Source organism: Anastrepha obliqua, chromosome 1 (genome assembly GCF_027943255.1).
Source record: "Anastrepha obliqua isolate idAnaObli1 chromosome 1, idAnaObli1_1.0, whole genome shotgun sequence".
In the NCBI taxonomy this organism is placed as follows: domain Eukaryota; kingdom Metazoa; phylum Arthropoda; class Insecta; order Diptera; family Tephritidae; genus Anastrepha; species Anastrepha obliqua.
Genome location: NC_072892.1, coordinates 156,215,849 through 156,243,309, shown reverse-complemented (window position 1 = coordinate 156,243,309; position 27,461 = coordinate 156,215,849). Strand labels below are relative to the sequence as shown.

The 27,461-nt window shown below is 37.8% G+C and overlaps 1 protein-coding gene across 1 annotated transcript; it reads right to left on the bottom strand.

Annotated features, from left to right (window-relative positions):
- Positions 1-421: 421 nt before the first annotated feature.
- On the bottom strand, positions 422-27,461 carry LOC129239315 (uncharacterized). The gene is made up of 10 exons (XM_054874777.1): positions 26,583-27,461; positions 8,786-8,973; positions 8,509-8,711; positions 4,751-4,878; positions 4,201-4,669; positions 3,968-4,125; positions 3,699-3,900; positions 2,511-3,616; positions 1,956-2,157; positions 422-856 (listed from the first exon to the last, which is right to left on the bottom strand). The coding sequence occupies exons 1-10, from the start codon at positions 26,674-26,676 to the stop codon at positions 556-558; spliced, it is 3,051 nt and encodes a 1,016-aa protein (XP_054730752.1). The 5' UTR covers positions 26,677-27,461; the 3' UTR covers positions 422-555.

Here is a 27,461-nt window from a genome sequence, read left to right as displayed (position 1 = left end):
ATTAGCAGCTTTAAGCGGTTAACGGAGTTGTATTTAGCCACCGTTTGGCTGTCATCCTTCTCTAATCCAAGGCCCACTCTTCCGTTTTCGCCTTTGGCCAGAATTGGCATATCTGAATTTTACTATTTGTCCAAGTAGACTTTTACAAGGGCAGCCATTTAACATAACCTGATTACCTCATCAACTAATTCGGATGCCGTCTCTTGAGGGCATCGTACAATTTCTAAACTTGTTGGTTATATTTGTTAAATAGCAAACCATACAACATAGTAAGCCTTAAAATTGTATAAGCTTCGAGAAGGTCACTTATAGACTTATTCAATGAAACGAGGTGCCCATATTGCATTAATATTTATTTATTTGCAGGAATCTAACTGTCTTCTGAAAAACTACATATAAACTATTAAAAACTCCAAAAATAACGTACACTTGAAATAAAACAAAAAAAAAAAAAAACAAAAAAAAAAACTTATAAATTAAGTCTGTGCAATGCTTTTGACAGTTAATATCATATCTATGTATAAGTATTTCCAAGTGGCATAGACTCCAAACCCTTTAGTGCTGTTCATCCTTAAATCTACGCAATTCGCTTTCAATTGCCTCGATGAGTGGTTCCGCTGACACATCTGGACGCTTGGGTGCCACTCTGGGTGGACCAACTACCTGAAATGTTTCCGAGCGCTGGAAGGGTCCCGCACTCAATGGACGAGTGAGTGGTGAATGTGAGCCGTGAAGACTGCCACCCCAAGCGCCGCTAGCGGGCGAGGGCGGCTGAGTGGACTGATTGGATTTCGTGGTTTTCGCTGGTTGGGCAGTAGCTGGACGAGCTTCAGCATTGCGAAGGCGGGCTGCAAAGCTGAGGTATGAAATGAACGCAGATGTGTGTATGTTATATGTATCTATGTTTGATGAATATACGAAGGTTGGTATTTATATTTCTGATCCGAGGCATCTAGGCCCTAGTTTTGACAGGCACCATTTGACGTTTTCTTTGGAAATCTTGACATAATTTACCATAAACGCACTCAGAATGATTTTATGATATTAGTATTGTTTACAGTAGCTTAAGAAATTCATCGTGGCAAAAAAATGGAGGCCATTTCTGTGGGATTATTTTCCATAATTTTCGTGCTAGATTAACAAGACAAGAATGCATCAGCGAACTAAAATCATTATACGGCAAGCAAGCCCCATCCTATAGCGGAGTAAAAAACTGGTGTATTTCGCATGGATTACTTTCAGAGTCGGAATGATGTTATCCATTCGGACGACGTGACCCAGCTAAGGTATCTGCTGAATCTTTATTCGCTGCGCTATGTCGTCGTAAAGCTTATACTCGTACATCCATTTCATCAAGGGACGTCTCATCGGATGTTGTCATCGTCCACGCGTCTGCGCCATACGTTAGGACGGGCATGATGAGAGCCTTGTAGAGTGTCAGTTTTGTTCGTCGAGAGAGGTCTTTACTACTCAACTGACTACTTAGTCCAAAGTGGCACTTGATGGCAAGAGAGATTCTTCATTGGATTTCAAGGCTGGCATTGTTATCGGTATTAATACGGGTTCCTAAATAAACGAAGTCTCTTAGAACCTCGAAATCATAACTTTCAACAGTGATGTGGGTGCCAATGCCTGTTTGTTTGATGACAGGAGGTTCTTCGTTTTGTACTCGTTCACCACCAGACCCTTTCGCTTTGCTTTTTTATCCACTTTCGCAAAGGTCGAACTAACCGACTAAGACCAATGATACCAATATCGCACTGGATCCCACACAATTTAAAGAACGCCTTGAAAACGCGACTGAGCAAAGCACTTCCAAAATGGTTTCTAGCGAATGCAAAAGTGTATTGATCATCATCGAGAATATTTCAACAACCTTTTCATTTATTTTCCGATTGTTAGACCAAAAATGTAAATACCAACTTTCGTATTAATTGAAGGGCTTTACTACTAACCTTGATACACCGGCCGATGAGCCGCGATTCTCCCTCTTAGTCGGCTTGCGTTTGTTGCTGAAGTCACGCGTTGGCAAAGGTGTCGGTAGGTCATCCTGACTGGAATACATTTGTATGGCGCTTTCAAGTAGATCTTCATAATGATTTCTTATCGCTCCCGGATTGTTGCCGAACTTTTCGCCGAATCTCAACATCATATCGTCTATTGGAAATGTAGAAGTATGTGTGTGTATATGTGGAAGTAAAATAGAAGAAGACAAGAGGAAGAATGTACAGGTAGAATATAGAGGACTTTGCGTTGAGCTTGGAAGTGTTACTAAGTGTTGATCTGTTTGCCTGTCTGTTTATACGAATACGGATTGTAGCAATCAAACAATCAACACAATCATGCACTCAATCAATATATACGTTTTTTTTTGTCTACTTTTTGTATCTCATTAACTACGTTGGTGGTGGTCTCTAGTCTACAGTTGTCTACTATAATTGCTAAGAGCATTCATTCTACTCAATAACGTTCCCGGTCCCCATCTTTGTGGATATCCCCAACATCATTACCCGCATCATCGGCACCTGCAGCCTCATTCAATTGTTTCTTATGTCTTTCCCAAACTATGGGACCAACAACACCCGGGTCGGGATTGTCACTTTGTGATGCGCGCAAATTTGTGTAAGACGGCGCCTTCGGTGTAGGGAAATTCTCTACAGTCGCTATGGTCGTTGCGTCCAACGTGTCATGCCTACTTTGCTGTTTATGCATTGAACGTGTGTTGGATGGCTGTTTTCTTGTGGCTGGGTCTTCGACATTATCGTAGTATGTAACAAATACCGGATCCAATACGCGATTCAACGGTTGGGGCAGTGAATTTTTCGGAAATGCTTTCACAGAAGCCATCGATAGAAATGAACCAATGCTGCCGGTATCGGAAGACCTTTCGGTTGGCTGTAGCGTACGTATAATTTCCTTATTTATAGCTTCTGTGGCTGGCAACTGTTCGCCGCCATCTTTATCGCTAAACAGGCTCTTCTGATGCAACAATTTATTGCGATGATAGTTGTTGTGCGGATTGTAAGCTTCACTTCTTTCCAAATTCGCATAAGTGCTACTCAATTGGTCCTCGTCCAGTGAGCCGCTCACTACTTCATCGCCTGACGACTGTGCGGTGCGATGCGTACGTGGACTAGTCTCTAGCGAACCCACACGATTCTCGGAGAGGTAACGACGTTTGGTCTTCCGTCGTGTCTTATCGTGTTTCTTCTCAGTGATGACGGTGGTATAGATGGCATGCTCGCGCCCCTCCGCTTGATCGTATTCATGTTGTTGCGGGTGTCTGCGGCGATGCTTATCGAATAGTGTTGCCGCTTTGTTGTCGAGTATGCGTTGAACATCGGGTGCTGGTGGATTGATGGGGCAGTAAACTGAAGAGTCTGATGTATTGTCTGAAGAAGTAAGCGAGTCGCGACGATATTCACGATCCATTGGTGGACTTGGGAAATTGATGCGCGCCTCACGTGTACGCTGGACGCCATCGTGCTCAAATGAGAAGTTCTGTACGCCAACGTCACGGGACGGCGCCGTAGAACGGCCTGTATCTAAACCCGTTTCAGTGGAAGCACCACGGCCTGACTGCAATTCGGCGAGTAGCTCGTTGCGGCTAGTCGTTCTTTGTAGTGTAGATAAAGCAAATTTCAGTAGATATATTGAAATTGAAATATATTCTAAAAAGATACGAAATTTCAAAATACCTCTGCTCCTCTAATCGCTGTTTCTCGCGCACACGCGAACGTCCCATTAGCAGTAGGGCAACGAGTAGCAGCAATAACAATAAAAACGCAACCGAAGTGACCACCACCAGGGCGGTGTTATTCTGTATGGTGTCTATGAATCCCGACTGGCCGCTGTGTATTGCTGGCGCCAATGGTGTAGCCTGCGGCTCGCGCAGATAGGCTGTAGATCATTGAGAAAGTTCTAGTTAAGCTTTGGACTTAATTTCGTTTAACTTAACTTTACTTACGCTCGGCTTTCATGTACACCTCCTGGCCAATGACATTAGCTGCTTCGGTTTCGGACACCAGCTTCATGTCGTTGGCCGCTGTTACCGCCAGCACTGGACGCCCGTTGACGAACACGGAGTAGATAAGTTCGGTTTGATTTGCAATAGGGCGTTCATCGCTAAGAAACGTAAATAACAAATAAAAATATTATTAACTAAATAATGGTAACGCTGCATGTACCTCACACACTCACATTTTCTCATTGACATCCTCGTCGTACGTGCCCACACTGTGCAGACCCTTCTGCAACTCCTCCTCTGTCATTCGTGTGATGTTATGAATAATCACACGCACTTGTGCGCTACGTAGCAACGGGTTTTGTGCTTGTATTGGTGTGTCCAAGAGCGCCGCTACACTCTGCAGCTTCTCTGACTTTGCTTCCTGCTGTATCAACTCCCATGCCATTATAGTCACATAAGGTAAAGGCGATGTACTAACGTCTTCGTCGCGTGTGGTATTTATGTCGAATGTTGTTGTTGTCATTTGATATTCACTAAATCCAGTTGTGCTTGTGTTCGTGGTAGAAAAGGCGCTCTCATTTTCTTCAGAGGATGTTTCCCACTCAGTGTTTCGATTGCCACTCCGTTTTGGTTTTATGGATCGAGTATTCGCTTGCACATCCCCACCAGTCATTTCAAGCAACTCAGCATCGTCATCGAGATCTATTAAAAATATAATTTTTTAAAAGAGTCAATATACAAATTTTAATTAGGCTTAGTGTGAGCGAGCTACTTCTGTCGCACCTTTCGGCGTAGTGGACTCAAACGGTTGTATGCCGGCTTCGTCATGACCACGCCTATTTCTGCCCGCTGAAACTGCGATGCCGGCGATTTGCTGCGCGCCATTGATGCCTAAATGCTTTGACTGTTGCCTGAGAAGGGAAATTTTTAGATTTGTAGAAGGTCTTAATTTACAAATATTTATAAAAAAGTTCGATTCGACTGTAGCTCAACCACAAAAAGCCCCACTTGTTATAATACTTTTAGTTCGCGATCTGTACTAAATCGTCGAGGGTCAACACCAGTTTTAGTTATCAAAAGTGCTTCAATCAATAGATCTCTCATAACATCAAGATGATGACTTCATTACACGACATTTAGGGACAACGCTGCCTCACATCTGAGAATCCCAAAAATGCTCATTACCGCAAAGTTAAATCTGTTGAGAGAAATAATTGGAAGCATAGAACCAGCAATAAACCACGGGGAACTCGCTATGGCAACCTTTCTATTTGCTGAGGGTGGTTTTAGCAACGTTAGGAACCAACCCCATTTGCTCCGTTCTGATTGCTGTAGAACTGGATTAGTAGAACGTCCACTGAACCCTTTCGGATCGCTAATGTAGGGAAACCGGAGGCACTCTGGATGGTGTAGTGTTTTTTCCTTTCCTAAGGAACCTCGGCCACCGTAACCCAATGTGCTGGTATGTGACTATCATTCGATAGTGTTCCGATTCGAAACCCCGGTCATGAAACAACAAATGATAGCAAATGTTTTATTTAACAGCGGTCGCCCCTCGGCAGACAATGGCACACCTCTGAGTATATTTCTGCCTTGAAAAAGTTCCTCATAAAAAAAACCATATACGATTCAGAAGAGGTCTAAAACTATATGTCCGTTCATTTATGGAAAACATCAAGACGCACACCATAAATAGAAGGAGAACCAACTACCTAGCAGAGGTTTATGGGGACGCTTTTCTGCTTCGCACGACCTCGAAAGCCATTAAAGTTTTTGTATACCCAGATAACATATTAGGAGGATGGTTGCATATGTAGAAATCTATGCAAGTTGAGAAAGTGACTGATTGACATTCATTTAGGAGTGCCCAGGGCGATTCTTTTGCATTCAGTTCACGCACAACTCCCGGGCTTATCCCAAGTATCTTCTGGCTAGCTCCCAAACACCCGTTCGCTGATATAAAAAAGTGAAGCAATCCAGGATAGCTGATTGTGTGTTGGGTTTGGGACCCACCATGTAAAAGTCCCTCTGAATGAAAACACGATCAGAGAACTGCCTACACTAATGACGACCACTGCGAACGAACTAAAGAAGAAAGGACTTGGCTTCACTTGGTGTGTCCAACTGGTTTTGTTAAACTCAGCCAAAATCGAACTTTTCGCGATCAATTGGTAGAGTAGAAAGTTGGGTTGCTGAATTTAAACGTGGTTATACAAGCTTTGAAAACGATCCACCTCAAGGGTGTTCAAAAACAGCAACAACACTAGAAATCGTAGAAAAGTAAGTATTTTGGAAGTCGTACTAAGAAACGTTCGTGGACTACTGCGCATAGACTCAGCTATTAATAAAAAAAATAAAAAACGAATTCAGGGTAATGTTTTTCGCTAATAACGAAACAAAAATTTTGAACAAAGAAATAAATTTAAAAAGTGTTCTTCAAAAACCTTTTTCTAGAAAATTTTTTATCCCAAAAAAACTAAACAATTTAAAAATTAAAACAAAGTTTTAAAATTAAAAAAAATTAAAATTAAAAAAAATCTATAAAAACGCTGAAAAACATTTACAATAAATATGAAAAAAAATTTAAAAATTAAAAAAATTTTAAAGAAAAATTAAAAACAAAATCTATAAAAATGCTAAAAAAATTCTACAGTAAATCTGTTTACATCTTATTGTATTATACTCAAGTATACAAATAAAGCAATTTCAGAAAAAAATTATGACCATATCCAAATTGCTTGGATCACCTCACATCGAATCGCTCTCAAGGCCAATCACTTCTAGGGTGCGGATTAAATCTAAAATATCCATATTTTCACATAACCAGTTGAAATAAAATTTGAAATTTGAAAAAGGCGAGCCAAGAAGCACCGAGAAATTAACTCTTAACACCGAAAGGTAACTCATAAAACTCAGGCTAAAAAACTCATTTTATTCGAAACTCTGGAAAGTAAAAGTGTTGATAGTCAAGAAGGAAAGGAGATAAATAACAGAAGGAAACAGATAAGATAGAATAGAGGAATAGAGGTCTACATACGCCTCCAGATTCTTCAATAAGTCTGAAAATATCCTCCAGATTGAGAGAATAAATTTCACTCATGACATCGGAACCCGAAATTCCTAGCCTTGCTCTAGCAAAGGCAGGACACTCAAAGATAAAAGGTTCAGTGCTATCCGGTTCCCTAGGCCATACAGGCAAATCAGGCCTCAATGATTCCAATGGTAGTCATATGCTGACCCCATGGCTTGGGTCCTGTAATGATACCGACCATCAACTGAATGCCTTTTCTACCAACTTTTATAAGAAAGTGCGACAGATTTCTGTTCGGGCTTGTCACAAAACACTTTGCATTTCTGCAGCGTTCAAGACCATCGCTTCTTATGTAAATTGCGTCCATAAGCGCTGATCCAATTCATGATTCCTGCAGAGCTGATTCCGATTATTGGCTATGGGGCTATTCGCAATTGGCCAATTCATTGGAAATTTCATATCCTTGCAACAAAATTAAGCTTTTTCTTACATTCTTGAACAATCTTTGAGGTTTACTTAGCATTCTCCAGGCCCTTTAGAGCAGCCTGACTGTCACTAAGGACTCCAGTCTATCTGCTACTTTCAGAATGGTACAAATTTCCATTTGGAGAACGGTTCCCATTCCTCCTATACCATAATGATTCTTATTACTATCATTTAAGTACCATCCGGCTCCAGAATCTATTTCTTTCTTGGACCCATCGGTAGAGAAAATATCCGACAAACCTCTTTGAATGCCCTTTGGATTACTCCATTGTTCACGCAAAGGAAATTTGACATCGAATTTCCTTCACGGCCAGTTACATATTTACAAGTCGATCAACCACAAAATTTCTTTGCTTTTACTGAAAACAGAAACACAAAATATATTGCCGACTACGAAGCACTTGAATAACAACCTAGTCGGGTTCAGGCCTGTTTTTTGCATGGCATTTCTCCTTAGAAATAGTTCTAAAATAGGAAGTATTGATTCCTTATGTGATAGAGTATGACGGCAAAATTAGTACTGCTTTTCTTTCTTCCCAAGAAGTGGGTTTTTCAGGTGCTACTGTTGAAGAGCTACCCTCGGAAGCCAATCCAGCTGCACTCACTTTTCATTACAAATTCCATTTCAAACGATATTTCCATAATTACTAGGTCTTCGACAGCAACGGCCCAGTATCAGCTAGTCGCCAATAATATATTGGGTACGTACAGCAGTTGTAAGACCCATTCTCAACTCCAACAACCTGGTTTGGTTTATTAAAACCAAATCTCATCTATTCAACTTGCATGGGGCTGGTTTTTCTCAAATGTCAATGGTAAGTATCAGATTGTATGTTAGGGAATGAGTTCACATAAAATATGTGTATGCCTTACACCCCACAAATTTACATTATTTTCGGCGTCTCTGTTTTTTCTTATCTGATTTTACAAATTACTTCAATCCCAAAAATCAGCTAAAAATATAAATAAAGAATCTTTCCCTAAAAGTCACACCGAAAATCTTAACAATTTTTGCAGTAACTACCTCGTAAAAGCTAATCGATATAAACGCGCCAACTTCTCCTCCAACACCGGATTATCCTTTTGTGTATAGAACCCGGACATTACTGTCAATAACCAATATCTTCGATCTGTTGCTGAATAGTTGAGGGGAGGCATTGCAGCAACACCCCAAGTGCCGCCGCCATCATCTGGTGGGCAATCCAAGCAAATCGGTATATCAATTTCCTGTGAAGTAAAAGCATCATAATTTTTATATAAATATTCATTCAGTTCAAAGAATATGCAGATGATTCGCTTACATTATTGCCGTCCACATAAACTGTTGCCACAACTGTCTCCGTCTTTACAATCACATCTTTCCCCTTGCTAATCCCGGTATGCACCTTCTTCAAGTAGTCGGGTGGACCGTCACCTGAGCCAGTCCAAAAGAAGTCCTCAAGATGTACTTCTTCACGCATCTCTGGATAGTCGTCGCCCAAATCGTCATCTGGAGGAAAAGATTGTGAGAAGATATAAGTGGTTGCAAGGAAATATTTGGGCCATTTTGGCTCCAAATCTTATACATCTCTGCAGATTATAAAGTAAATATAATCTTAGTCAAGTGGAACTTAATTAAAAAAGATGCATATCTTTAAGTTAAAATGTATGCCTAACTCCACTAAACGGGATCAAGCTGACAATACAAATTTGAATAATACTCGATTATGCTCTCAGATTTCCATATCTACTGCCCAACCGCGCATACCGGTGATTAAGAATATTGGCTGAGGAAGATAGGGGATTCATTGGGTTTGAGTTGCTGAAAACTTACCCTTTACCGGCAGAGTATATTGGGCAGTGGAGGGGGATGTCGGCATGAGATGTCCGTGTGCAGACTTTGTGCATCGAAGTCGATGCCGTCAGAATTTTATGGGAACTAATCGAGATATTTTATTATATTATTATCTTTTGTCATAAAGTCTGTTATAAGGGTTGTTGTATAGTTTATTTGGTGTTAACAGCCATTACTTGAGTTTCATTCCTCTAGGTGTTTGGTGTAGAAATATTTTCTTGTAAAGGGTCTTTTAAAAGATGCGTCTAGGTGTTGTTTTAAAATAAAGCTTTCAGATTTCACTTTTTTTTGTTTCTAAAATACGTATTTTAATATGTGACAAACGACATCATTTAAGTATCCACTCTGATCACCTCTGTAGGTAAAATCCGTCAAACAGTCAATTCATGATGCTTAATTGTTGAGGGCGTCGAGATATCGATGTTGGATGTTCTTAAGCAAGACTTTGTGGTACTGAAGCAATATTCTCAACCGAATTTCGGTGTTTTGGTATGCTGGTCCGTTTTCTATACTCGACAGAACCAGTTTCTTGAAATTTTTTCACAGACCTTTGAATTCTTAACTTATTCGTCTGATTATTTCCACCAAAATTATTTCCAAAGAAATCACGAATTTTGCGATATTTTTTTTTAAGATTGATATTTTTTATAATAAATTTCAAAAATTTTAAGGAACAAATGGTATGGTATAAAATTATATTGTACTGGCGGCCGCCGTAGCCGAATGGGTTGGTGCGTGACTACCATTCGGAATTCATTTTTCGGTGAAACATTTTTCTAATTTTTCTAACAACATCAAGACGCACGCCACAAATAGGAGGAGAAGCTCGTCCAAACACCCAAAAAAGGGTGTACGCGCCAATTCTATATAAATATATACATACAAAGATAATATAAAAAGGTACCGTCTAGAGATTATTCACTACTAACATCTCGGTATCCCCTGACTTTTACTAAAGTGGAATTGCACAAATTATTTCTCAGGAAAGCACATTCCTCGTGTGCTAATTCGAAAATCCTTTCGCCCAGTACATTAGACGCTGGATTCAGAAAGTCCTGAGGACTCCTTGCCATTCAATTTCCAAACTCGTAGCTATGTTTATCGGTCATTGGACGATAGGCACACACGCAGGAACGCTAGGCCTACCATTAAATCGGGGGAACAGATATATGTTCATTGGAGGTCTCATAATGGTTATGGTTCTTTAGTGCTAATTACTTGAGGAGTGGCAGACTGGTACTTCAATCAAGTTTTGATACTATTTTAGACCTCCTAGAAGCGGAGACCGTCTGGTTGCCAAACTCGGATATTTACAGAGAAAATGCTCAACAGTCTCCTTCTCTGAAAGGTCCCCACATCAAGTGCAACGGAGATTAAATGGTAAACTCAGCTTTTTTGCGTGAATGCTGCGTCCAATGAGCGGTAAGCATAGCTACAAGTTTGGCAATTGAATGGCGTGAAGTCTCCAGGACTATCTGCGTCCTGCGTGTATTGTACTGGAGCCATAGGATTCTCGCTGTTTTTCTGCCTAACAGCGTAGCATTAAATTTTTTGCAAAAAACCTAATTAAACAAGAAATATTTTTTTCCAAAATAAAAGCTTTTCTTTCATGTTTTTTCATTCAACTCTCTTCGTACAATTCATTTGTCAGTGCTACCAATTATGATACAAAAGCTGTGCTGCCAAACTAATGACAAAAAGCAAAACGAACAGAACTATTGAACAGTGATCATTGGAATACAGGCATACATTTTTTTAAAGTTAATTTTTCTCATAAAAATATGGTGTATACTACAACAAAAACCATACCAGTTTCAAGCTTTTTCCAAAATTTAAAAAAATCAAAAAAATTGTAAACTTTTATTATTATTATTTTTAGGGGATATATACAATATAACCCAAACTTAATTAGAACACTGGCTACAAGTTGCAAACTTTTAATCAGAATTTTTGGAAATATTTCTAGTACGCAGTTTTATAGTCCAACAAATTTTGGTGAATTGAAGTGGCTCAAAAATCGCGTTGGTTTTTGATAATTTTTTTTTTTTGGCTGGCAGTCTAATGCCATATAAAAAAACTTTCGAGCATGCGTTATATGGAAGAAAATACACAACACCCTCAATAAAAAAAAACTTATCAAAAGTCAAAGCACATTTCGGACCAAAATTAAATAGGCTACAAAACTGCATACCCAGAACTTTCCCCAAAAGTTCGAAAGTTAGTTGAATTTCTCTCTCATTTTCACAAAATGTGAAATTTTGAGTTGTATGTTTTTTGTTTTAGCTTCAACTATATTTTCTGTCAGTTACAAAATACATTTGTTTACTTCTTAAGTTGCTTTGCAACGAGTTTTTCTCAACACGCCTTAAGTTACTTAATGAAATAAGTACACAGTAAAGTATTGCTAAAAGCGCATAAATTTAACTATTGTCTTTTGTTTTGTTACTAAGGAAATAATTTGCACTTTACATGGAAAACTATTTTCTGAATCCATTTATTTATTCGTTATTCTGTGGTGGGATGGCTTCTCAAATCTATTGCTGTAATTATTGCTGTAATGAAGATAATATTTTTTATATGGAAAGTTAGAATAGATTCATTTGAAAGTCAAGGATCTTTAGAACTCTTTCCTTATGAAACTAGCTACAGAATGTAACGACAAAGTTTTTCTTGTAGGTAGCGAATCACCCCGTATATTTATTTATTTATTTATTCATTTTAGTAAGTCAAGAAATACAAAGTTTCTTACAGACTACATAGAACTAAGAGTATTTATATGGAAGTAATTAACAAAATTAAAGCTTAGGAAACTAAATTAACAAAATGTATTAGGTAATTATTTAGATTTCTTACAAAGGAAGAAATTTTATAATTGGGTATTAAATACATGTTTCGCCCTGGAAAAGATAGTTAATGTCAGACAGCGTTCTAACAAGAGGCGCATTGGCACTATATAATGTCCTCCTAAAGCCAACATGAAAAATTTTGCAACAGCAAAAATTCCTGCAAAGAACATTAAAATGTATTCTTTCTAGAAGAAACGGGCAGTCAATTAGTCCATTAACGACATCGAAAATAAAAGAAACTGCCTGAAACGTACCTCTGTCACTTAATGGACAGAGGCTAATCAAACGACAGCGTGAGTCGTATAATGGTTTGGGGTCTGAGAAATTGAGTGAATGTAGCGCGAAACGCACACAAATTTTTTGAACCCTCTCAACTCGATTTATATGGACTGCATGTTAAGGTCTCCAAATAAAAGAGGCATAATCTAATTTGCACCGCACAAAGAGTATACCGATTCTCCTATTATTATCGAGAAAGAGCTATATACAATATTACAAGGTCTCAGATTACTTTCAGTCTCTGTTGAAAAATTGCTACAGCACCTTCTGGCAGCAACGCTTTGCTTCCGGTTAGTGTAGCCAGGGTTCAACGTTCAAAAATATTTCTCTAGACGCCTTTGGCCTCTATTATTTCATTTCAATAAGACAGCGCTGAGACCTGTAACGTATCATAAAATATATTTTATAATATTCTCATAATTATCCTCTTCTCTTTCGTATCTCCATATTGGCTATTCGCCTATTACAAGCTGTTGAATACTCGCATTTAATTTTTTCGCACTTTTTTCATACAATTTTTGGTTGCTATAGAATTTTATATATTTGTTTATCGACAAATCGTCAATTGTTGCCAACGTTATGCGAGTTATTTGTGGTTGTTTTATATGTTGTTATGTTTTTTTAAGTGGAGAAATACAAAATACTTAAGTGCACTCATGCAATAATAAACGCCTACCATACATAGTAATTTGTACCATAGAAATCTTTCGCTACCGAGGGTTCACTTGTTTGATCAATTGGCACGATTTCGCTTTTCTAGCCCACCGATAAATATTACCAATGGAAGTAGGCATTTTTGTTGAAATTCGAAGACTTTCATTTATATTTTATGGCATTTGAATATATCGAATAATATTTATATTTTGGTTGCACTTACATACAGAGCTTTGAACAAATGGAGAAGTACAAAGACTTATTGATGATTTTTGATAATTTATTGGTTTCTTATTTAATTTAATTTTTTTTTTATGAAAAAATAATTTATTCTCGTACAAAAATAACATATAAATATATGGTTACAACTTTGTATAAATTAAAAAAAATTTAAAACTTTATTTATTTAAATAAAAAAAAAAAAAAAAGCTCATTGAATTTTGGCATAATAAAATGCAAGTTGAAATAGCTCAAAAAACTCAATTATATTTGATTATTTATTTATTTCTTATTTAAGTAAATATTTTTTTAATGAAAATATATTTCATTCACCTACAACAACCAAAACAATGGTCTGGGTGCTTTCCGTGCAAGTCTTGTAAAATGTCCCAGTTTTAAGAACCAATATTGCTGAAGAGGATATGCAATAAAGGGATTCAAAAAATATATATAAATCTAAACTTCAAACTTTGTACAAATTGAAAAATTGTTAATAAAGATTTAGGACTTTTGAACCAGAGGGTTAAGAAAAATGTCGAGGTTGCAAGTTTAAAGCCCGTTGAATTCTGGCATAATAAATTCTAGTTTTATATCGCTCAAAAATATCATGGATCTCTGTTGTTGACGGTGTTGGGTGCTTTCTTCCATGTACGAATATAAAAATGCCAAGCATTCGTTACATGGCGAAAATACACAAGAAAAAAGTGTAAAATTATTATTAAAAAAAATTAGTAAAAAAAATTCACAAAAGTTAGCTTGTATTTTTAGTCATTTCAAGAGAAAATCAAAGAGAGACTCATAGAGGAAACACTGTGAAGAGATTGAGTCCCTACCAGTGGCTACTAGACTTCAAAAATCACTCAGCAAAGACTATTCAAATGGCTTTTTTACTCTCAAGAAGGCTAACGGAAGTTTTACGGAGAGGGGCAGCTTCTGCTGGACACTCACTTTGCGGACTGTATCAGTGTGGGTGAGAACAGTGAAGACACTGGGGACATCCGGTTCTTAAGGGAACAGATACTGTAAAATTTCAAAAAAAAAAGTTTGGTTTTTTCATAAAATGTTAATATAATCCTTTAAGAAAATGTAAAAAAAAATTTTAGAACGTAAATTTAAGTATTTCTTATTTTATATTATAGATCGTCAACCGTGACGACTCTATTCTTTGCGCTCGAGCGCTGGGAGAGGTATATTTAGGTTGCCGACTTTAGACGCGTTTTTCTCAAAACTATATTTTTCGAATTGGATTACACGATAACTCAAAAAGTTATTGACCGATCCTCTGAAAATTTTCGGAAAAAAATTTTTTGAAGCAAAAATGGTAGGAAAATTCGCCCCATAATCATTTTTTTAAAGCATTTTATTCCGCGAATTTTTTTCCACTATTTTTTAATTCAAATAGAAATTATGACATTAATAAACAAATGACGCCAATGCTACAGTGCCCACCGATTGAGAAGCCCCGCTGCGACCTTGCTGGAAGAATTGAATGTATATCCGCCATTTTAAATGATTAAAATTAAAAAAAAAATTATATTACTTTAATGTATAAATAAACTGTATACCAATTTTGAAAAAAATATATTGACTTCTTCATTTTAAATAATTTTAATAAAAATCAGAGAAAATATGGCCGTTTAGAGGTATCTGTCCCCTTAATGTTTACCTACACGCAGGGAACTCTCCCTTGGTCGTAAAATTTTTACAATGAATAAAGCTAAATTGGCGATCTCTACCTTCATTCCATTCAAATCACCAGGTGTTGATAACATTCATCCGTGTCTACTACAGCACGGCCGGAATGTATTAGCACCGGTTTTGACAATATTTTCAGGATAAGCCTGGAATTAGGCAGAGTGCCTAAAAATTGAAGTAAAGCCAGAGTAGCTTTCATTCAGAAAGCGGACAAAAAGGCGGACCACACGCCAAAAGTCTTTCGATCCATAAGTTTAACTTCTTTTCTGCTCAAAGCTATGGAAAAAATAATTGATCAATATATTAGAGACGCTTATCTTAGGTATTCGTCTCTCTATGTTGAACAATACGCTTACCAGTCAGGCAAGTCGACAGAAACTGTCATGCATAGCCTTACGACCAAGATCGATAAGGCGTTGGCTAGTAACGAAATTGCCCTCTGTACATCGGTTGACATCACGGAGACATTCGACAATGCTTCTTTCAGCTCTATTGAGGAAGGTATGGCTGGGAAGGAAATAGACAGACTAATCATAACGTGGGTTCTTAATATGGTGAGGAATAGAACAACAATCTTTGAAACTGGGCCAAAAAGATTATGTTGCAAGTCAGGAGGCGTTCATCACCGCTCCTTTGACTATTGATCATTGACGAGCTCATACAGACTCTCGATGATCTCAGATACGACGTTCAGGGCTTTGCTTTCGATCTAGTCATCATGGTTAGAGGCAAATTTGACTCTACTATAACTGATAACATGCAGCTAACTCTTGACATTACGCAAAACTGGTGTCGGGAGAAAGGACTTTCTGAACAAAACATGTGTGGGGAGAAGGGTACACCCTTGTTTCCATTATCGTACATCACAAACAAATATTGAGAGCAATATACATATGCCAGAGGCTCTACGGTAAAACATGGGGTCTGCGGCCAAAGATAATGGCATGGTCTTATAAGACAATAATAGTGCCAATGATCATCTATGCCTCTCTGCTATAGTGGCCAAAAGTAGACCAAACCTTGACTCAGACAGCAATTAACAAGGTAACCAGAATAGTCTGTGTGAGCGTAACGGGAGCAATGCGAGCCTGCCTCACAGCGGCTTTAGGAATGGTCACTGAACTCATTCCACTATATCTTGTAGCCAAAGGGTAGGCAGTTAGTGCAGCTCTACGGCTTCCTAATCTATTCCCTCTCAAAGAAGGCAATCTTACAGGACATGTAAGAATTTTGGGTTCAATCTTGAACTCTCCGTGTCTGACAGTCTACGAAAAGATGGAAAGGAAACTAAAATTATCCAAGAAACTCAAAGTGATCATTAATGACCGCTCAGCGTGAAGAAACAATGAAATATCTTTAAAACAGGGCGTATAAGTGTGGTTTACTGATGGGTCCCAAATAGAAAACTATAGACGGTTCAAAAAAGCAATTGCAAAGGGAAAAGCTATTTCCATTTTCCAGGCGGAGGTCCACGTCTTACAGCTGTGTGCCAGAGAATATGTACGGAGATTCCAAAATTCTAATTACAAAATTCGAAATTTTTATGAAAATTTTTAAAGTTATCAAACTTCCACAAAATTTTAAGCTTTATACAGTTTTTGTAAGAGGATAAACTAAATTTTTTTATAGGTATCATTAAATTTTAATAAAAAAATAAATAGTTAAGGCATGTCAATAAGTCCCTGCGCCATAGTTTTCTACCACACCGCATAATTGCGTGGATAGCTTTTTTCGAACATCCGTCATATTTTTAATACTTGCGCATGAAAAATATTAAATATTAAAACATTTTAATTCGTTAATATTTCTGTCATCTAAACTAAGCTTATTTAGAAAATATGCAATATTTCCATGCAAGGATTAGAGGCAACACGAACACTCCAAGATGCATTCACAACAGAGCTTAAGAACTTGTTTTAAATGCAGTTGCCCCTCAGCAGTCGATGACAAATATCTGAGTGTATTTCTGCCACGAAAGAACACCAAATGCCGTTCGGTCGTCGCCGAGTGAATACAAAATACACAAATAAACACTACAAATTAAAGTATAAGCCCGTCCTAATGGCAACTGAAGATTTGTGTTATATTTCAATATACATTTTTTTTTTTTGAAAAAGTATATTTTCGAAATACTTTTAGAATAAGCCGAATAGGACTGGAGGTTTTTAAGAAATATTTCAATGCCATTTTACGAATGCGAAGTACCCTAAAACCTGTGCAGAAAATTTCTTCAACTATTAGCGAGAGTTGCTTCAAATTCGGTTCATTCGTTTCTGTGATGAGACTTCTACCATTTTTTCCCCAATATCTGAGGTATTATTTTTAAAAAGTTCTTAAATACTTACGCTTTTTTTACATTTTTCCAGCTTTACTTCTTTTTTCCATCTTTCGAGTATAGAACAAATTCCACTACGGCAGCACTCCACGCCTTTTGAGGCCATCCATAAATTTATTATAAGTGTGAAAATGCATGCCCAATTGTTAGATTGGAAAATTTCTCTTTTTCTCGCAGTTTAATTATCGAATTTAAGTATTCCAGCTTTTTCCCTTATGAGCCGTACTTATGGCGCAAATTACGGCGCCCATATTTCAGAAATGCTCGTAGTGCAATGGCCAACAAGGTGAAACATTTCTAAATAGATTTGGCATTCGCACTGGCGCACTATAATTACGTATGAAATCGTATAAAAATTCATAGCCACGTAGCACAAGCAGCACAATTATATGAATATTAAGCGAAAATAGTTTAATTTGCGCACCCTTGACTGAAGTGCTAACTACGAGTTTTATGAAAGGTTTGAATGGCAAGAAAGTTTTTTTTTAGATGATGGCTGAAGCTTGACTGCACCTCTATGTAATTTTTTCACAAAGGCATTAGAGGTAAAATAGGACATGCGAAAATTTCAAATACACACAAATATATTTGTATGTAGTTGTATAAACTTAGATGTACAGGGTGGCCTATCTAGCGTTTGGGGTCTCATGCGGCTACAACCGAAATGCTTTGAGTATTTTTTGAATACTTTTTTTTACATCGGAAAGAGTGTACCGGAATGACCCGGATTTACATATATCCAGCCAAGGGTCATCACTCCAGCAGCATTAGAAAGACATGTATGGGGAATGTTCTTGCTGCTACAACAACAACAACGAGACTCTTCGGCAGTAATACAATGAGTTCGCTTATTTAAGCAATGCCAGTCTTGAAATCCACCAGAGACTTACTTTACTTGACAAGAAGGAAATTTTCGACTAGGGATTATTGAACATTTTTGATTAAGTTATACTATAGCCTGAATGGTGAGCTCTATACTCAAGTTTTACTAAGACACAGAATCCTCCAGCAGACTTAATAGAAAAATCTTAGAATCGAATAGTTCAAAAGTTTCCGTTCTGTAAATACTCTGTGAGTTACCTGCCATCTGGACGAGCTCTGCAAGAATAGGCATGTCACTGGGTACGAGGGTACAAGAGAATACTCGTAGAGAGAAATGAGGAAGTTGATGAGCTTGCTAAGGCAAGCACCCACTAGCCTAAAATGGGTACGTCGAACTATAATTAAAAAGTACCGGGTTGACTGTTTTCTTCGATTGCCAAGGCGTAGGGCACCATGAGTATCTTCCATCGAACCAGACTGTCCATAAAGAATATTATTTATCCATTTTGAAGCGTTTGAGAGATGCTGTACGTCGCAAACGGCCTGAAATGTGGGCAAACAATTCTTGGATTTTGCATGATGATAATGCGCCATCGCATCGAGCCCAAATTGTGCTGGATTATTTGATCAAATGCCGAGTAAATAACATCGTGTAAGCACCGCATTCACCTCATATGGCCCCGTGCGACTTCTTTTTGTTTCCCAAGTTGAAATTACCTCTTTGTGGAAGGAGATTTCAGTCGATAGAGGAGATCAAAGAGAATGTGACGAAGGAGCTGAAGACCATCCCTTCGTCGGCCTACCAAGGGTGCAAGGAGGTCAGGGTTAAACGTTGGCACATGTGGGTTGCTTCAGACGGGTCATATTTTGAAGGAGCTAAAATGAATTTCCCTGAAATTTAATTCTGTTTTGTTTTATATAAACATTCTCGGTACTTTCTGATCGTAGGGTATGTAAGGGGCTCTCAGTTTTGAAGACGAATAACTAACTCCGGAAATACAGACTTTATGGGAAGCTTCGACCTCCCATAACATTGCCAAAATAATGATACAAGCGGACATTCAACACAAAAATAACCAACTTTATTTTATCACTCTCTCACATTCACTACTCTAAGTAGAACCCATTACAACTGCCTGGGATCGGTATCATCTGTGAATGATATTCTGTTAAAAGTGTAAACTGTTTATTAAAACTCGCCGAAACATGTGTCACGAACTATGTTTAACAAGGTCAGGCTGCACTGAAGGCCCTGGAAAATGCGATGCAGACCCCAAAGATGTACGAAGAAGCTTGTTTCCGTCGCAAGACAAAACAGGCTTGTACAATATGGGTTCCAGGACCCTCAGGTGTTCAAGGAAACGAAATTGCCAATGAATTGGCCAACCGTAGATCAGCGGTTCCCCACAAGAGCCAAAGCCAATAATCAGAGTCAGTTCCGTAGGAATCATGAATTGAATCAGTTGTTATGTATGCAATCTAAATAAAGTTCGATGGTCTAGAAAATAAGAAACTTTGCCGAAGGAACCATACCTCTAAAACGAATTCTGATGTCCTCAATTTGAGTCGAACGAAAAATCCCACTTTGACCCATTTAGAGTGCTCCAATCGAGTCCAAATGTATGACCGACCCCCACTAACTTTGGACGGTCGCTCCACCCATACCAGTGGCACACCCCCTGGAACTCCCCTGGGGGGTTCCCCATACAATCATTTCAAAATATCACCATTTTTGGCCTTTACATGAGAAAAGAAACTAAAAAGTTCGACCCAAATTGGGGGACATCAGAATTCGTTTTAGAGGTATGGTTCCTTCGGCAAAGTTTCTTATTTTGATCCCTAGAATATGATTTTCACAGAGCAATGGCCGATTTTTTTGCCTCCCCACAAATCGACCCAATCCAAAAGTGGTGATTTTCACCAAAAATTGAACTGGAATTTGCTATGCCTGATGGATAAGATTAAAATTGGCATATCTTGGGAAAACATTATGCTAAAAATACGAGTTACTATCATTGAAAATTGATAGAAATCGAATTACTTCAACTGCAAAGCAAACTGGTGGAAAATTGGGTAGTTCAGGACTAGTAGGCCAGCAGTAGTAGTAATAGCACAGGGTGGCGAGTACTCGTACTTGCTTAGAGCTTTTCAAATATTTTGATGCACGATACATTAGTACATTTCCATCACCTTTCATACATATACATATACTAGCAAACCCGGCCCCCTTCGCTGGGCATACTAAAATAGAATAGATATGGTTTAGAACAGAAAATATATGGTTTTCATATTATTTATTTCTTTATTCTTTATTCAAGCGCTTTGGCATAAACAATATTTTTTGTTTTTCTATTTGTTTTTGAGTAAATATAAAATATAAATTGAAAATCAGGAAAAAAGAAGATTGTTTTTAAATTTCAAATCAACGCATATGAATAAACAATCGTCTTTTTTCCTGATCATCCATGAATTTTTCGTTTCAATTTATATGTTTTATTAAGCATTTTAGCTTTTTTAACCATTATCCATTTATATTTTTCAAAAAAAAAACCGAAAAAAATTGTTTTTTCCACGACCACATAATTTCATTCGGATTTCACATTAAATTCTCAATATTTCGTAAGAAATTATTCACTGTTCCAAAATCCACTCCAAAAAAATTCACAAACAATTTTTACATGTTGCACTTACGTTTTTTCCTTATGGCATCCAAATCAGAAAGAAATATTGACACATTGTTTGTTGTAAGTTTGTTTTAATTCGGTGCAAAGACACGGCGGGTCCACGTTTTGGCATATATTTCGAGACCCTAGTCATCAATAGGTATGAAAATTACCCCGTATTAAAGCACTTATCAACAGCTTTCATGTGATACCCATATTGTACATACACAACCAAAGGTTACCCGGGTCCACGTTTTGACCTACATCTCGAGACCCCAGTCACGTAGCGGCATGAAAAATACTCTGTATTTGTAAGGCATTCACCAACAGCTTCAATTTGATATCCATATTGTACATACACGTCCGAAGGTTACCGGGGTCCACGTTTTGACCTATATCTCGAGACCCTATCTACCAATAGGTATTCAAACTATACGGAAATCATCTTCAATACCTACTTAACAATGTGTGTAAGTTTGGTTTAATTCGGTTCAAAGACACGGTGGGTCCACGTTTTGGCATATATTTCGAGACCCTAGTCATCAATAGGTATGAAAATTACCCCGTATTAAAGCACTTATCAACAGCTTTCATTTGATATCCATATTGTACAAACACATTCTAGGGTCCACGTTTTGTACATACACAACCAAAGGTTACCCGGGTCCACGTTTTGACCTATATCTCGAGACCCCAGTCACGGAGCGGCATGAAAAATACTCTGTACTAAAGCATTCACCAACAGCTTTCATTTGATACCCATATTGTACATACACGTCCGAAGGTTACCCGGGTCCACGTTTCCACCTATATCTTGAGACCCTATCTACCAATAGGTATTCAAACTATACGGAAATCATCTTCAATACCTACTTAACAATGTGTGTAAGTTTGGTTTAATTCGGTTCAAAGACACGGTGGGTCCACGTTTTGGCATATATTTCGAGACCCTAGTCATCAATAGTTATGAAAATTACCCCGTATTAAAGCACTTATCAACAGCTTTCATTTGATATCCATATTGTACAAACACATTCTAGGGTCCACGTTTTGTACATACACAACCAAAGGTTACCCGGGCCCACGTTTTGACCTATATCTCGAGCCCTATCTACCAATAGGTATCCAAACTATACGAAAACCATCTTCAATACCTTCTTAACAATGTGTGTAAGTTTGGTTTAATTCGGTGCAGACACGGCCGGTTAGCGAACACACACAAAAAGTTGACTTTATTTTATATATAAGATTTTTTTCAGTTTGTGTCCGAAAAATCCAAATATCTTACGGAACCCTATTTTTTTCCAAAATAAAATGTAATCCATGTTACTCGTGGATAATGTGGTTTTCGAATGGTGAAAGAATTTTTAAAATCGGTCCAGTAGTTTTTGAGCCTATTCGTTACAAACAAACAAACAAACAAACAAACAAACAAACAAACAAAGTTTTCCTCTTTATAATATTAGTATAGATATAATATATATAATATGTACATCGACACGTACATACACACATACACACATATATACATACAGGCATATATAAAAATTGTTTTTCCGAATTTAACATTAACGCATTACCTCTATTGGATTGTGCTCTATTTTGCGCATAATTAAATTTATTGATTGCCCCAAATATTTACTCACATACTTACTCACATACTTACATATTAAATCGAAAGTGAGTTCGTAAATAGTACTTTAGTTGAACACCTGGTCAGAGAATTGACGACAAAATTATTTATTAGCTGATGCCCAAGCTTACCATATGTCGAGACAGAAGTTAATCAACATAAAATAGATTGACCAGGCAACGAGTAAATAAACCGGCGTATTGTATTTATAAAATATTTAATGTTTGTTAACAACACAAGTGTATATGCGAATATAAATACACACAGGGTGCATATGGCAGTTGAAGACACGCATATAAGAACGTGGCCATAACTTCCCAAAACTATTATTTTTCTTTTTGCGATTTTTCAGGTAAGACATTACAATTTAACTCAAGTAATGAAGAGACGTGCAGATATCGTCGCTATATAGGCAAATCACACCGATTCATAAATTTCTAATTTTCTCAATTGCGCCCGTTCATTTACTCATAAGCTGCGTCGTGAACTGGAAGCATCACGCAAATTAACTGTCACATCAGCAAAAGTATGAGGAAAATGAAGAAATCAATGAGGGCTCCTGCGAAGGAACTTAAGGTATCTAATAATCTTATCCGTCGAGTTAGTCTGATGATCTCTGGTATAAGTCCTATGTCATGCGTAGACAACAGTTTATGTCACAGCACGCGGAGTTGTCGGATCAAAACAATCAAAATGAAACACCCTGAACCGTTTGAGTGGTTATGGTACATTTCTGACGAAAAAAATGTTGACCAAGACCAAAAGACCAACCGCAGGAATGATCAGAATGACTGATTGCTATGTTCCAATCCTGTGGAGGTCCCTGTTGTGATGTACATGAAGTTTCCAGCCACTGTTATGGTATCAGGTATTTTAACCAACCACGGATATGTCGTGTGAATTCTGCTGCATATATAGAGGTTCTAGATACAGTAGTGAAACCCTGAATTGACTCGGTGACATCCCATACATCTTCCAGCAAAACTTTACACACGAAGCGATAGCAGCACAAGATTGAATGACTGGAAATGTCCATGACCACATAACAATGAACTTATGGCCGCCTAACTCCCAATACATCCATCCCCCAGTTAACACGCATAGGGAGTAGTTGCGCGTGACATAACATAACATAACATATATTATGTTGTAACATCATATCACCTTCAATGAGGGATTTGGACGTTTAAGAAGCATTTAATTCGGGCATAATGCAGCGCGAAGAAGGTTGAAACATCTCGACAATTTGCAGCCAGAAGAAAGGCACATACGCTCAGAATTAAAAAAAAAGTTAAATAAAAAGCCTAAAAAATTTAAATATCCAGCTTACAAAAAAAGTTGAGAATGATACAGTGCCTAAGCAGTTTATTCGTGTTTGGCAAAGTGCATGTCAGAGGCAGAGCAGGTGTGAAAGGGTTCCTCTCGCGTTGACTGCACTAGCTTCAGTTTGGCCGCGTACAATGGATCTTTCTTCTTTCCTTGGAAGAGATAAAATATAGTTTGTAGACCTGACATTGTGCCTGCGTAGCATGATTTTCGCGACCCTGCATGAGCTGGTTCTTTCACATCTTGAGTTCGCTTCTCGAATCATTGTTGCATCTACATACATATAGGGTTGCCCATATTCGACGGACCCATATGTTTTTGGGGCCCATTCCAATCGACGAGGCTTGTCCGCAGGCAACAATCTTTGCGTCAATGGAATCTTATACGGGAATAAATGCAAATCAATGCGGATAATTCGTTGTAAAGTGGTCCGAGCAATGTCCAACTGCTGAGAACTGCGATTTTGGGATGTCCTTGGCGACGTCTCAACACTGGCACGTACAAGAGCAATTTGGCCTCTTTGGATTAGAAAGAGCGTCACCAGTCGAAAACCTTTCGTACAAACGTTTAATGGTGTTCTTAAAAGGCACACTTTTCACATTATTTAATTTTTTATACGCACGTTGAGTTTTCACAATTGACTTCTTTTGTTGAATTTGGGAGCGCTTACGTGGTATGTACTGTTCCATGGTAAAAATTCGCTTGGACTGACGCTTCCAACGCGGTATGTCATTAAGCAATCTGACGTCACTGTCAAAAGATACAGGGTTGCTGGATGGGTCCGTCGAATATTGGCAACCCTGTATATCCGTTGTTTGCAGAGAGGAGGTTATATACCGGCTAGTATATCCACTTTCTAGTTTCCTTCAAATACCTTGTTCCCTGGAACCCTGTAGTTGGTGGCTTGCTTCTTAGTTCCTAGCTCATCCATCCTGTTCCGCCATTGTCGTACGCAGAATGAGTTTGTCCATACAGCGGTTTTTGCTTTGATGGCAACTGGGCTGTCAATGTAAAAGTTTATTTGAGAGTTCGAAGGAGTGTTCTTTATGGCTAAGTCTACGTAAATCTCAGTTTAAAACAAACTGCAGTAGTCCGGTAAATTGTATAACGCTTCATAGCCTAATCCCGAACAGAATAGTGCGGCTCCAACGACGTAATAAAACTCGCCCTAACTTAGTATACGAACTGCTCCCTATTATTGAAATCGGATAAAAGCACGCCCACTTTTTTATATATTAAGGAGACCCAGTGGGCTAGAGCTCGAAAATTTCACCTATTTTAACATTTTTTTTTTTTTGCCATTAAAAATAAAAAAAACGATATTTCACGTTTATTACTACATCTATTAAGAACACAATTTTTTTTTTTTTTTTTGCATTTTAAAAACAATATTTATTATTATTATAAAATGCCGCCGAACATGACCCTTTCGAAAAACCGGACCCGGACGGCGTACGTGATTTCGAGACTTCTACTCATCTGAAACACAAAATCCAAGAGGATTTTTAATCAGAAAGAGTGCAGTTGTGGTCGGAACTGGAACAAATCGAAAAAATTAAAAACTGACAAAATGGCAGGATTTCAAATGAAAGTTCGAAAAATCGGGTATTTTTCACCAGTTTTTTAGTGTAAAAAATAGGAAATATTTAAATAAAATTATAATTCTAGTTCCGACGATAGCCATACATGTTTTGAACAACATATTCAAATTTCAAGTGATTCGGTTGATTTTTTTTCACCCCCGCCGTGCCAAAAAAAAAGTAATTTTGAGATAAATGAGTTTAAAGTTTGAGTTACAGGAGCGCGCGGACCGCTCTCTACCTCGTTAATGGGCTGTAGAAGCTATAATATTGGGAATTTCAGCATGAATTTCAGTATATTCTTAAGATACTATACTTTCGAAATTTCAAAAAAAAAGAGAAAATCGAGTTTTTGAAATTTCTAGACCACCGCGTCCCCTTAAGTCTAAATTCGTCCGTCCGTCCGTCGCTCTACCGTCATTTCTTTCTTTCGAGCATTAAATTTTGTGACTTGCTGAAATAATTGAAGCTTAAAAGAGATTTTTAGTAGACAAATAAGTACATGACAATTCAAAAACAATACAACAATAAAAACTCTCCGACAAACCTTAAATTCTTATTTAAAAAGCACAATACGGAAGCCTAAATCAGAATCTGCTCAAAGCCCACTAAAATGAAACTCGCAAAAAGCAAGCGTATTTATTTAAATTTGTTTGTATGCCTACTTTCATGGGCTATACTTTTGAATATCTTAAAACTCGTTGCGTTCATTCACAATTCACAATAACAACAATTCGGACAATACGAAAATCTTAGTTGCGCAGCCGTCGCTGCCTCGATAAGCCACGCAGAACGGCGTAGGTCAAAGCGATGGCATGTCAATTAGGCCACAAAGCTCATCCATCTCCCCACAAATGGGGGCAGAAGGCGTTCAGCCATGTCAGTAACTGTGACCGCAACAACAATACAAAGTGTGAACGGAGCAAGGCAAGCAGATTGGGCAGTTGACAGTTGACATTTTTTCACTTTTACGATGAGAACAAAAACGGGATAATTTTATTAAAATACACATTTTCACATTGGTTTTTTTCAGTTCGCCTTACATCAAAACAGTACTTCTAAATAAAAATACAAAAAAATTTCACATTGCTTTTTTTGTTTTTTTTTTTTGTTGTTTTTTTGACTCGCCCTACATCATAATAGTAGTTCTGAATAAAACTAAGGGCATATAATTTTTTGTCTAAATTGGTACTTGAATGCCAAATCACCTACCATGACTTATTTGTATAAGCGGCAGCCCAGAGTCGGCGTTGCAGCAGCCAATCCACAAAGCCAATACGGACAGCAATGCTTTTTCGGCCAACATGTTGACAGAAAATAATGTTTTTTTGGTAGTTAACCGAGGGAGCGGTGGAAGGTGAGACAACTCACCAGTGTTGTTATGGCGGTGTTGTTAAATAATTGACGAAATTTTAATGGTTTTCGGCGCTCGAAATTGACGTCACTTTGCGCAAATGGCGTTGCGCTGGCCGATGGCATACATTGTTGACAAGGAGCGCGGTAGTTTGGGGGTTGAAGAGGTGCACATGCAATGACACTTTGTTGTGTTTTTAACATTTTAATTGCATTTTCATTATTCTGTTTTGCATGGAATTTTTTCTTTCATGTTTGCTAGTATTTGAGGAAGTTTTTTTTTTTTACTTTTTGAAGCTTTACGGAATTTCACAAAATTTCTTAGTATTTCTGGCTTCTGATTTATAATATTTTCCTTCTAGTTACGTATGATGGAAGAAAATAGAGTACGATAATTTTTTAATGTAACTTTCCTTTTTTTGTTTTTTTTTTTCTTCAAAAAGTTTTGCTTCAAACACTCAAAAACGCGCACATTTTCCGTTCCTCAGCACTTTAGAATTTTCGCACTGTTAATTCGCTTTTGAGATTAACTCGCCTAAACAAACATTTCATATGAATTCACTTCAACAAAATTTCACTCCATGCATTTCCCACCTTCCACATGTAAATGCTTACATACACGCACACATATGTATGCATGCGTGAGGGTGTAGTAAATATAAGAAAGTGCTGTCTGCTTTTTATTTACATATATTTTTTGTTTTAACAAAATTCTCCACACTTTTCCGCTCTGTGCAA

What these genes read in the sequence shown, in the direction of transcription:
- LOC129239315 (XM_054874777.1), bottom strand. Translation starts at nt 26,676, where the DNA reads ATGTTGGCCGAAAAAGCATTGCTGTCCGTATTGGCTTTGTGGATTGGC. An exon ending in GCTTATACAAATAAGTCATG is followed by an intron (nt 8,974 to 26,582) that starts GTAGGTGATTTG and finishes CTTTTCCTCCAG; the next exon opens with ATGACGATTTGGGCGACGAC. An exon ending in TTTATGTGGACGGCAATAAT is followed by an intron (nt 8,712 to 8,785) that starts GTAAGCGAATCA and finishes TTTACTTCACAG; the next exon opens with GAAATTGATATACCGATTTG.